The sequence below is a fragment of the Hermetia illucens genome, chromosome 3, assembly GCF_905115235.1.
Source record: "Hermetia illucens chromosome 3, iHerIll2.2.curated.20191125, whole genome shotgun sequence".
Taxonomy (NCBI): domain Eukaryota; kingdom Metazoa; phylum Arthropoda; class Insecta; order Diptera; family Stratiomyidae; genus Hermetia; species Hermetia illucens.
The window spans coordinates 175,240,696-175,251,486 of record NC_051851.1 but is presented as its reverse complement, the minus strand read 5'-3'; the positions used below and the strand labels follow the sequence as shown (position 1 = coordinate 175,251,486).

Genomic DNA, 10,791 nt, shown 5'->3' with positions numbered 1-10,791 from the left:
AGAAACTACAGCGTTCTCCCCCGGCAGTCCTTTGCCATACCTTTATCTATTGTCCTCAGGCCTAATTCGACAAGGATTCAACCACCCTTCGTTTTCCGAATGGAAGACACTTTTTTTCCGTTATTTTCGGGCTTGATCCAAAGACAGATTCCGCTGAAAACTTCTGCAAAGGTCTTACCTAGTCTATCCTCCTATTCCTCCTTCCTTTCCCCACCTTTTCTTTCTGTGTCCCATTCTTCGTGTCCGCCTTAATTTTAGGCAGAGGGATTTCTGACTACGCGGTGTCTTTTTGCCTCTTGTTCCTTTCCGCCTTTTTAGTTTAAGCCATGGAGAGTACCAGAATGGAGTCGTTCGTTTTTTCCTCAGGTCGCTCTGCAAAGGACTGTCAGCGATCCGTTTGGCGTTTGCGGCGTTCTTAGTGATGGGTCAGGCTCTAAAGATCTGAGCCGTCTTGGCTCTGCCTTCTTGCTCTTATCACAGCAGCTATGGTCATAGGAGTTTGTAGCATCAAAAGGGCGCACCAAAGCGCTAATTGGGCTGCCTGGAGGGGCCACTGATACCCTCCTACTTACCCTACCTCCGACAACTTGAATAGGTCTGACCTTTTAGTTGGAAAAACTCAATTTTGACGCCCATTTGAATGCGTCTCCAAACCAGTAAGGCATTACACATTAGCGTCTCATGTTTTCTGAATTAATTTTGAAAATTTTTCGAGAATTACAACACTTTGATGACCCTCCTGCCCCCAGTTTCTGACTCGTTTCCTCCTCTAAACTGGTGAGATTTCGCTTCGTTTCTCTGAATCCTGCACAATAATGTAAATGTTTTGAAAAGTTCTCAAAAGATTTCCCTCTTTCCACTTAAATAAAAAAATAAACAAATAAATAAACTCGTCCCTTTAACAAATCTTTTCTTTTTATTTTTAAAATATACTTTTACGTACACAGCAAAATCTCTACTATTTAACTGCATATGCATACGCCATTTGGGTATTAAGGCCTTCTTCCTTCCGGCTTTCCTTTCACAATAGTATCTCTAAGACATAAAATAAATACCTCCATAATATGATAAATACAAGAAGAAAAAAATTGAAAAAAAAACTTTAGAAAAATACACAAATCTGATTTTATAATTTCGAACTAATTTTTTCCTCCCAAGAAACGTTTTCTCCTACAAAGTTGTGACTATAAGAAAGCTCGCCCGAAGGCGGGGCTCATCAATTGACTGTACAAATATTGCACTAATTCTACATTTAATATAAGAATATATCTTTTTTTTACAATTTCCTCAATTCCAAAGGAGCACCGCGCGCACCATTTGATTTCAATATGACTCCCAAGGTAGCTTTGAGCGATGGGTTGCCTTCTGACCGCTGCTCCCATGTTTTCTTAATTTACGCCGAAAAATTCTATCTGTTCCTCATGTCCTTAATAAAAGTATAAATATAAGATTGTTAGTAAACAAACCACAGACGAATCTCAGTTTCCATTATTCTTGTTCAACTCCATACTCAAATTTTTCGACCTCTTCGGTTTCGGGACAGGATTCCAATCTAAATTCGAGGCAGTTGGAGACCCTTCCCTGATCAACTGCTTCTTCAGCACGCATTTCTTGAAAATATCATTGTTGTTCACCTCCTCATCGAAACGGTCAAGTATGCTGGGGACATTCTCGCAGTAATTGTTCATTTCGTTGGGATTCGTCAGGGTCTCCATTTCAAGGATCATGCGCTTGATCTCAGCCTCGCTTTGGGACAGACGGCGATAGGTTTCCTCCACTTCGCTTTTGGATGCCTTCTGAGGAGTCACTGTACTTTCTGCAGATCCATTCAAATCGTTCACTAAATTCGAGGATGCCCTAGGAGGCTTTTGTGGGTCTTGATTGACTTTCAGTAGACTTTGGCTACGGTTGATTGAGTCAATGATCTCCTTCACGGATCGACGGCGTTCTACACTGGGACGCCTTGGTTCCTGATCCGCTACCCAGCTTTCGTTGTAATGGTGTTGAATTGGAATTGAGTGATTGCTATTGACTGGCTTGAATTCAGGTTTTGGATCCTTGCGAACTTCAGGGGGTGTTTCTGGGGAGCCTTCTTTGAGGGGGACGTATCTTATTTGGTAGCGTTCCGAGCTAGTGTTGGAGATATCTGAAATATCTTCTCTGGACTCAGTTATTTTGAGCTCAACTGCAGGCGGTATTGATTCATCTGTTGTTGTATCGTAGCTTGAATTGAGCGGAGTATGCTCTTTGCTGGAAGCACTTCGATGGTCCAAGTTGTTGTTCTCCTCATCAGCATGTTGCCCACTTTGATTTGGAAGAAATCCATTGGCGATCACAGCTTTCTTTTCTGCTGCTGGTGAACCTCGCGATTTCATCTCCTCTTCAGTAGGAGAATGTTTTCTGGCGGATGGTGTAGGCTTGTCTCCAGGGGGTGAAGTGTTATTTTGCTTCTTTTCTGGTGATGGAGACTTCCGTTCAGGAGATGCAGATCTTCGCCCGGCTTCATCCGACCTAGATGATGTAAGACTCGTAATTGAAGGGCGACGTCTTGTAGCAGGAATGGGTTTCATCAAGGAATCCCTTCGAATCTGAATAATTTTCTTCATGCTTTCCCGATTCTTTTTGTTGGCTATGCCCTCAGACCAGATTGCAATCTCGGCTCGGGTTGGAGCAGGTGTGTCCTTACCGGGCTCCGATCGCGAAAGAATCTCGCTTCCTGCTTTCTTCATTTGGTTAGGACTAGCAGTTTTTGGGACTGACGTTGAGCTCTTTGATTTTTGCAGCAAGACAGGCTTCGTTACTGGGATCAGGCGAATGGCTGATTCATCATCAGCATCCTCCGAAAGCAGTTTCACATAGTGTTCTATTTCTGCGGCGATGTTGGATATTTCTTTCTTCTCTTCCTCGTTGAAATCCCTAGTCCTTTGCATTTGATGTTGGAGTTGATTTTCGAAATTGTTATCTTGACTAGAAGTTTCATCGTCGGTTGATGCCGCTGTTGTTAGGATTATTGTTTTTGTGGTTGTAGGAGTTGCAGGGATACTATTTCCTTCCTCGTCTATGCTTTTAGGAACCTGGAAATGAGAATGAAATGGAAATCAGTGAGAGAAGGAATGGAAATGATTATTGGATCATTGTGCATCAGTTGGTAAAATTTGGTTGTTTTGAGTGCACTTTGTGCTTATAACAGTGACAACAGTGTTTACGAATGGGGTAAATAAAAAAATAGCTTAGCCATACTGAATTGGCTAAAGTACACATAAGAATCGTAGAGAGAAAATCCGTGCCCGGAACATTGTGCGGATCCCCCTTTCATCCATTTTTTCCTTTTTCTTTTAGAGGTAGGTGCTTCGCCGGCTTAGGGGGCTTTCAAGTCAGGTAACTCCTTTCACCAGCGAGAGGAAGGAAACCCCCCACCATCCAACGCCTTCCCCGTCGAGGTCTACCTTCTTCATAACAAGAAAAACCCAGATACCAATGCACAACACCGCTCCACCTGCCAGTGGTCCTCAGCATCTCTTTGACAATGTTTTCTGGAAAGAGCTCAATTTTGTCAATATAAAGTTGTTGACGAATCCTATCCCACCTTCCATAAGAGTAAAAAGTGTGACCGGCATCCTCTCCCACTCCATTGCAGAACACACAGTCAGGGTATCGTGCATTAATTCATGATACGTAACGGTTGGTTTTGATTCGATCTTCAACTCGCCAATTTTCTTCTTAATCAGGACAACTACTACTTTGGATTTTTACAGCGTAACGCTGAAACCGTGAGTACCCTTCATCCATTCGCCTACGAGTCGCATCAATATGCTGCATATTGATGCGCATAACCGGCCAGGCGTGACTCTTCTGCCATGTCGGGTCTTATCTTACAAAGCGCTCCAGAGATCTGACGTTAGGATGATCCATGCGATATCTTCGACGTGATCTCCATTCGCCCATGGCCCTTTATATCCGTAAGAGACATCCCGGTCCGTAGAATAAATTGTCCAGTGCTCCTAGCATGCCTTTCTACTTGACGTTTCTCTGAAGTTGCTTGAAGCGCCACCCATCAAGATCAGCTTGATGACCTGCACCCACGACTTGCAGGATAGCATCCCGTGTACCACGTTCGTATCGCTTAATAGAGTCTATTTCTGCAATGAACCAACCAAAATCCGCCCCTCCATGACCAAGACAGGGCCATCCAGAACATCAAATCTGCGTTGGAAATCTGGCACGTCTCATTTAGGGTCCGAAAGAAAAACGTTATCCCTAAACACCGAATCCTGACAAAGCCATCCTCTTGACTTTGGGCAAAAACTTTGAGGCAGAGTCGCTCTCAAACCTAGATGGCAGCGGTGCCTGATAAGTTGGGATGCTATGAAAGTAGGTTCCTGTTTCAGTACTGCTCCCAGATGAGCACTAGATCAGCAGCAGACTTCATTAGCAACTCATCAGTAGTTCCACGGCGATGCAGGTTAATTTGTAGGATATGTGATCCGCTCTAAAGACCGCACAGCCCCAAACCGACAGTATACACAACACTCTCACCAGGGAGAACGTTCGCTTGAACTTCCAGTTTTGCATGGTTCTCAAGCTAGCTATTCCAAATGTAAACTCCTGTCTCCTGGTCTCCTTCCTAAAGGATAACGTAAGTAGTAAATATCACTGCAGAGGCCTCAGGTTCTCTCTCATCTTACATCCTCTTTATCACAGATAAACCTCCCTCAATCTATCTACTTCTGTCCAATGGGAGAAGGGGTTTGGGAGCAATCAATTTCCCGCCAAGCCCTAAATTCTAGGAACCTCATCGGATTAAACATATTAGCCATTCTTTGAGGGAATCTAGTAGTCAGTCTTTTACGTGAAAGAAGAAGTTGAGGCTTTTTTTGGCTACAATTTTCGTGCCAGATACTGTGTGGAGACTGGGTCACTCTCTCACTGAATTTGCAAACAATGTCCATAGATAATGGCCAGTGAGTATTCCTATTATGATCCAGAGAGCGCCCTGGACTATTTCATTCCTGGTAGGTTCGCACAGTACTGTTCCCTCAGTCGTTCCTCTGCATTTTTAAGTGCCATGAACCCATTTTCGATTTCATAGAAAGTCTGTGGTCCGTGTAGGCATCCCCGCTCCTTTCCCAGCCACTCTAAAACTATGTCTCTTTGCATTCTAACTTACTGACCCCTGGAACCCAAAGTATGCAGATCTTATTGAGTGAGCCGATCATATTCAGTCGATTAAGGAATTCTCATATCAGCTTAGAGTTCACCTCTGTCTGTTGTGAGGGATCTGTTACCAAATTTATGATTTAAAATAAAGATAAAAGATAAATTTCACAAGATAGGTAGGTAGGTAGTTAGGCTGTTTCGAGCAGTTCAATTAGCGCTGTGGTAAGCCAATTTGATACAACCAACACCTAAGCCCATGACTGCTGTGGGAGAGCAAAGTCCGGTCGGCTTAGCATTTCAGTAGGATTCACGATAACAGCTTCCCAAACTTGCAACTAAAGAACTTTTGGAGGTCTTGAAAGAATTGTTCACCTCGCCTCCACAGCTTGATTCTAACTGGAACTGGGCAACCGCAAAGGAAATGTCTATGGGTTTCTCCCTCCATCTCGTAGCTTCGGTAATTCGAACTGGTTTCGGTGATTCGAACTATAGAGTCCGTGGAGTTTGAGGGCATGGTCCTCTACAAGCCAGTGTCCCGTGCAGACCGTCGTAATCCAGATGGTGAGCGTTTACCATCTGAAATCAGTAGCTCTTAAGTAGTGCAAAGACGCCCCACCTTTGATCGCCAACTGCGTTACCGAGGGACTGCCAATAACGGAGCCCGCCTAGCCAGTCCTTCAGCTTGCTTACTCCTCTAAATGTTCCTATGTCCAGAGACCCATAGGGGGGTGACTTTGAGCATGCTGCCCAGTCTATTTAGCGCATCCCTGCACTGGCCTACCAGCCTGGAACATGTTTTCACTGAATAAAAAGCAGAAATGGCCGCCTGATCAGAATGGCTATCTTAGGCTTCAGCCATCGATAGACTTCCAGTATTGTCAGTACTTTGTCGAAGTACACTTCCGAATCCTCGCAGACCACTGTGTCTATGTAGGAAAACTGCTGAGCTGACTCGACATAGATCATCTTTGATATGGCGGTGAAGAAGGATATTGTGTTATCACCTTACAACACGTCGCCGGCTCTCCACTCTGTCCTAGCTTGCGTATAGTGTAGCCCGTTGGGAATATCCAGAGTTCCCCAGGTACTTTATCTAGGATGTTGCTATGTTCGTAAAACTTGACTGCCCAGCATCCGGGCTCACAAAGTCTGACAGTACTGCGCGCTTCGGGGTATTTAATATGGAGGTCCAAGGGAAGGACATGCGGGAGTATATTGTGGTCATTTGTCCATTAGGGCCGCAGGGCCTCAGCAACAAGTACGCACCCGGTTCTTTGAAGCCTTTATTAATATTATTATGCTTTTTGCTCAGATTCTGCCACTGCATAATAGAACTGTAAGTCAGGATGGGACAAACAACGGTTCTGTACATTCAGAAAACCATCCTCATCCGAAGACCCCATTTTCTTCCAAAGGGCCTCTTGCAGGCGTAGGAGGTAGGAGCGCTTTGATCCCTCACGCTTCATTACTACCAAATTAACGTGTCTATTCCGATGCGTGGATCCGTACTTCGTTTTTTTCTTTTCGCTTTAAACGTTATCTTTTGAAACTTATAATTTCGCTTCTTTTTTCTTTGGACTTCTTTTTGGTTGTTTCCAATTTTGTCTAATTAACAACATGTCACATCGACGAGATCACGGGTCTCGCGACCTTTATCGTCTCCCTTCCACGCTACCTCCAGGTCAGTGGAGCTCTGTTGAGCTTGACCTGCCAGCACGCTTTGACGACTGACGGTGGCATGAGGTGGCGAGGAGAGATCCTGTGGGTTTGGTTAATCCTTCCCCGCGGGATGCTAGGGCGACGGACACTTCACGGGTTGAAGGAATGGTTCGAGAGCGTTTTCTTGCGCTTCGAGACAGCGCATCAGGCAGCGCAACATCAGCCTGCTTCAACTCGTGCAGTACATTTTGAGGACAGACGTGACTATGGACAGAATAAAGACAATTTTTACGCACCAGACCATAGACGTAACGTTAATTTTTACGGCCTTGACGACAGGTCCGGATCCGAGCACTTTCACCGACATGATGACAGATCCGGACTCGAATATATGTACGATTTTACTGATTCTGACGAGGACGATTCGCCGTATGGATGCCAGACACGACCGCTTAATACTAAGTCAACGGATCGTATTTATTCAATTTTGGCATCCAGGGACTTGGTTTTTGATGGCACATCGAAAACTTTGCCCGTCAAGCAATTCCTATTCCGCGTGGAGGCTTTGACCAACACAACCCTACAGGGGGATTTCGGCCTGCTGTGTACATATGTACACACCCTTTTCAGGGACAGAGCAGCAGATTGGTAATGGGACTACCACCAGTCTGTGTCGGACGAATCGAGTGGACCTCTATTCGTGAGGCACTTCGCCAGGAGTTTAAGGATTCTCTAGATGACTGGGATATCCTCGAACTCATGGGAGAGCGCATGCAAGGTCCATCCGAAGATTTCGACAGTTACTATAAAGCTGTGCGTTCGCTAGGCAATAGGCTAGAAAATTCCTTAACGGAAGACAAGTTGGTAGAGTTGCTACGTAGTGGGCTGAGACCCGACGTTCAGAGGCAACTGCGTAAGGTAGTGCGGCAGATCGAAATCCTAGAAGAGCGTCTCTTAAGCAGGCTCTCTCACCAATTACATAGCTACTCTGCTGAATCGGAAGAGGGTATTGAGATAAAGAACATCTCAGGCAATCCTCAGTCGGAGATTCAGAATAGTGATTTGAACTTGGTCTGCTGGAATTATCGGCAAATTGGACATTTGTTTGAAGACTGTTGGGAAGATCCGAAAGTCTTTTGTTTCGGTTGCGGGCGCCCGAACACTCGTAAGCCCGTATGTCCAAGCTGTCGAGTTCCAGAGCCCAGCCCCAGTCATCAGGGCGTTCCTGCATTGGACGCACGTGACTGCGCAGGCGTTGCGACGTCTTCCACAGTAATTCCGAAAGTTACCGTGTTGAAGTGGTCCGATAACTTAACTATGACCTACCCACTTAAGATCATTACAAGTCGCGTGTTTATTGGTTTATGTATCTTGAACTGAAGCTTGCTGAGAATAGCACGGAACAGGAGAAACCCATTCAGAATCTTCTAAATCACAATGTTCAGATATAACCTGTTCAGATATAACCCCAATCAACGAAACTAGCGTACCCCACACGATACCTTCCAGTAGTTACTATTTGCATTCCGTCTCCCTGACAAAAAAAATCCAAATATTACTCTCATTATCTGTGCTACATGTGTGACAATTCCAACAAACAACACCATGATGTCATGCAGATTTGGTAAAATACACAAAAATTATTATTATCACTGCAAAAGACGAAAAGCTGGCGAACTACAAGCGTCCGGTCCTTGGCAACTTAATTTAGCTGAAGTGAGGTGAGGTGAAGTGAGGTGAGGCCACTTCCCGCATGGGTTGTATGCACAATCTGAATATTTACTCAAACAATCTAAAACCTACGCAAAACCAGCCTTTTCATGGTTTCGGTGACTGTGTCAACAATTTGCACATACGAAATTTTATCTAATCAGTGCGTTTTTAGTGTGCTAGGATTGGACGGGTGTAGTGGTAAAATGTGATGGAGGTGGCGATGAGTGATAAATAAATTTACGTTTTTTTTTCTGATAAAGATATCATCAGCAGGTGTCACCGTGAAAATGTATTGCTGTAGTTTACAGACAATTAGCGCAATTTTTTCAGTCCGGAGATTGTTTATTACTGAAATTAGTGGGTTCAATATGTTTATCTGCAAATATGACACAATGGACTGAGATTGCATAACTATGTCGTAATTTATGCCTGATTTGCACCCGGAGAAGCGAGCTAATGATCATACTCGTATATTGGAGTTTTTTGAGAATTAATATCACTTTTCTCGTTTGACTATATAATCGAGATTGGCTTGGTTTATATCCAACTACCCAAAAAGTAGTTCGTTATTCTGTAACAACACGAGGAATACGATCTTCCCTTTGCTTTCGCCCAACCTACACTGCCTATACTGACCATATTTGAAATGTATGAGTACCATAAAGCGATCTAGATTCAGCAGGTGGCAAAACATCTGTACTAACAGATAAATGAGAACGAAACCAAATACACATAGATTACACGCCAGAAACACCAAAGTCTAGACACTAATCAGACCAGGTTCGCCAAATCAAAAGAGTATAATGACTTATGGGATATGACGATGGTCAAAATCCCATCAGAGTTCGATTCGACTCGAGGGGAGGAGCTATTCCAAAAACTTAAAAAGATAGCGAAATTAATCGTGAAGGTTCGCTCGCAAATACTGAAGTTCCACTGAAAGGTCCCGTCGCCACACCCTTGGACATCTCTGTGTTAGCCCTGTGAAGGAATGTGGAAGGGCCCTTTTGGGCATTCCAGACTTTCACATTACGGGTGTCATTTAGCGGGTGGAATGGATCGCACCGGAACCTCAAAAACAAAAAGAGAATACCACGTGAACCTATCGGAAAACACTCGTGAACTTAAGCTGAAAATAAAGAAAAAACAATTAGACCACGCATGGAGTGGTAAAACTCGAGAACCGAGCCCCGCGATCGAGAAGGAATATCCATGATGGATTACTTCCTCAATCGATCTTCCCCTTCCCTCCCTTTCTTATCATCCTTAACTCCAACCGAACCAGATTTTCCAATCTTTAGTAGAAAATTGATAATACGCGTAGCCGCCAATAAGGCTCAATATTAGATTTTCAAAATATTTCCTATTCTAAGAACTGTAATGCAGTAAACTCGCTGATGACTTGATGAAACTTACATCCAGCAATATGTGTACTGTATCCTTTCATGATCTAGTTTTTCTTTCTCTGCTTATTGGGGTAGGTACCCCATTTGAAACCTGCTTATCCCCTTAAACTTTCTGAGCTAGCATAGTTTACGGTATAATGATGCGAAGGCTGCAGGATTTGAATTCCCCCAGCAGTAAGAGGTCATAAGCTTCGATTCCACGCGCGGTTAATAGCAAACAAGTCGCGGTCAAGGCGCGGATTTTGGAGGCCTAACCAAATTTGTGCCTCCATTTAGTGTCTACCACGCAGTTAGCTAAAGTCCTCGTACTACTGATTAAATCGACGTGTAAGTGGAGGAGGAAGACTCAGCAGAAGGGAATTTCAGCCTTCCTTCCTCCTTGCCAGGAAGAGCGGAAGGAAGAGAAACTAGTGACGTAGAAAATACTGGTTGCGTTAATATATGAAAACGGAACCAAGCAGCACGGACACCATAACCCTGGAAACACTCCCAGCCGATGATAGAGGAAACTACTGCGGAAAAATGTGGACATGGACATGGCGACTGCATCATGAGAATGACGACATGAATATGACGACTGGACCAACAGCTGCAGTTATGTCGAGAAAAACCGGAAGCAAAGAAGCGGAACCTTTGAAGGTAGTTGGAGAAAAATTGGTAACCCCAATAAGAGTCACAATGGACGCAGATCCTTTGGCCGGAAGCAAGGAAGCGGAACCTTTGAAGGTAGTTGGAGAAAAATTGGTAACCCCAGTAAGAGTCACAATGGATGCAGATCCTTTGGCCAGCGGAATATCCAAAAGAAGCGTATCTGTGATTAGCAACGCTTTGCTGTGCTTTGCAGCGGGGTTTACAT

General features: G+C 44.2%; 1 protein-coding gene across 5 annotated transcripts in view; it reads right to left on the bottom strand.

Annotated features, from left to right (window-relative positions):
- Positions 1–893: 893 nt before the first annotated feature.
- LOC119650691 (muscle M-line assembly protein unc-89) overlaps positions 894–10,791 on the bottom strand; it is an 86,753-nt gene continuing 76,855 nt past the window's right edge. For all 5 annotated transcript variants that reach the window (XM_038053663.1, XM_038053667.1, XM_038053665.1 and 2 more), the window contains exon 6: positions 894–3,074. In XM_038053663.1, the coding sequence (XP_037909591.1) occupies positions 1,479–3,074 (1,596 nt within the window). In that variant the 3' untranslated portion in view covers positions 894–1,478. The remainder of the gene's footprint in view (positions 3,075–10,791) is intronic.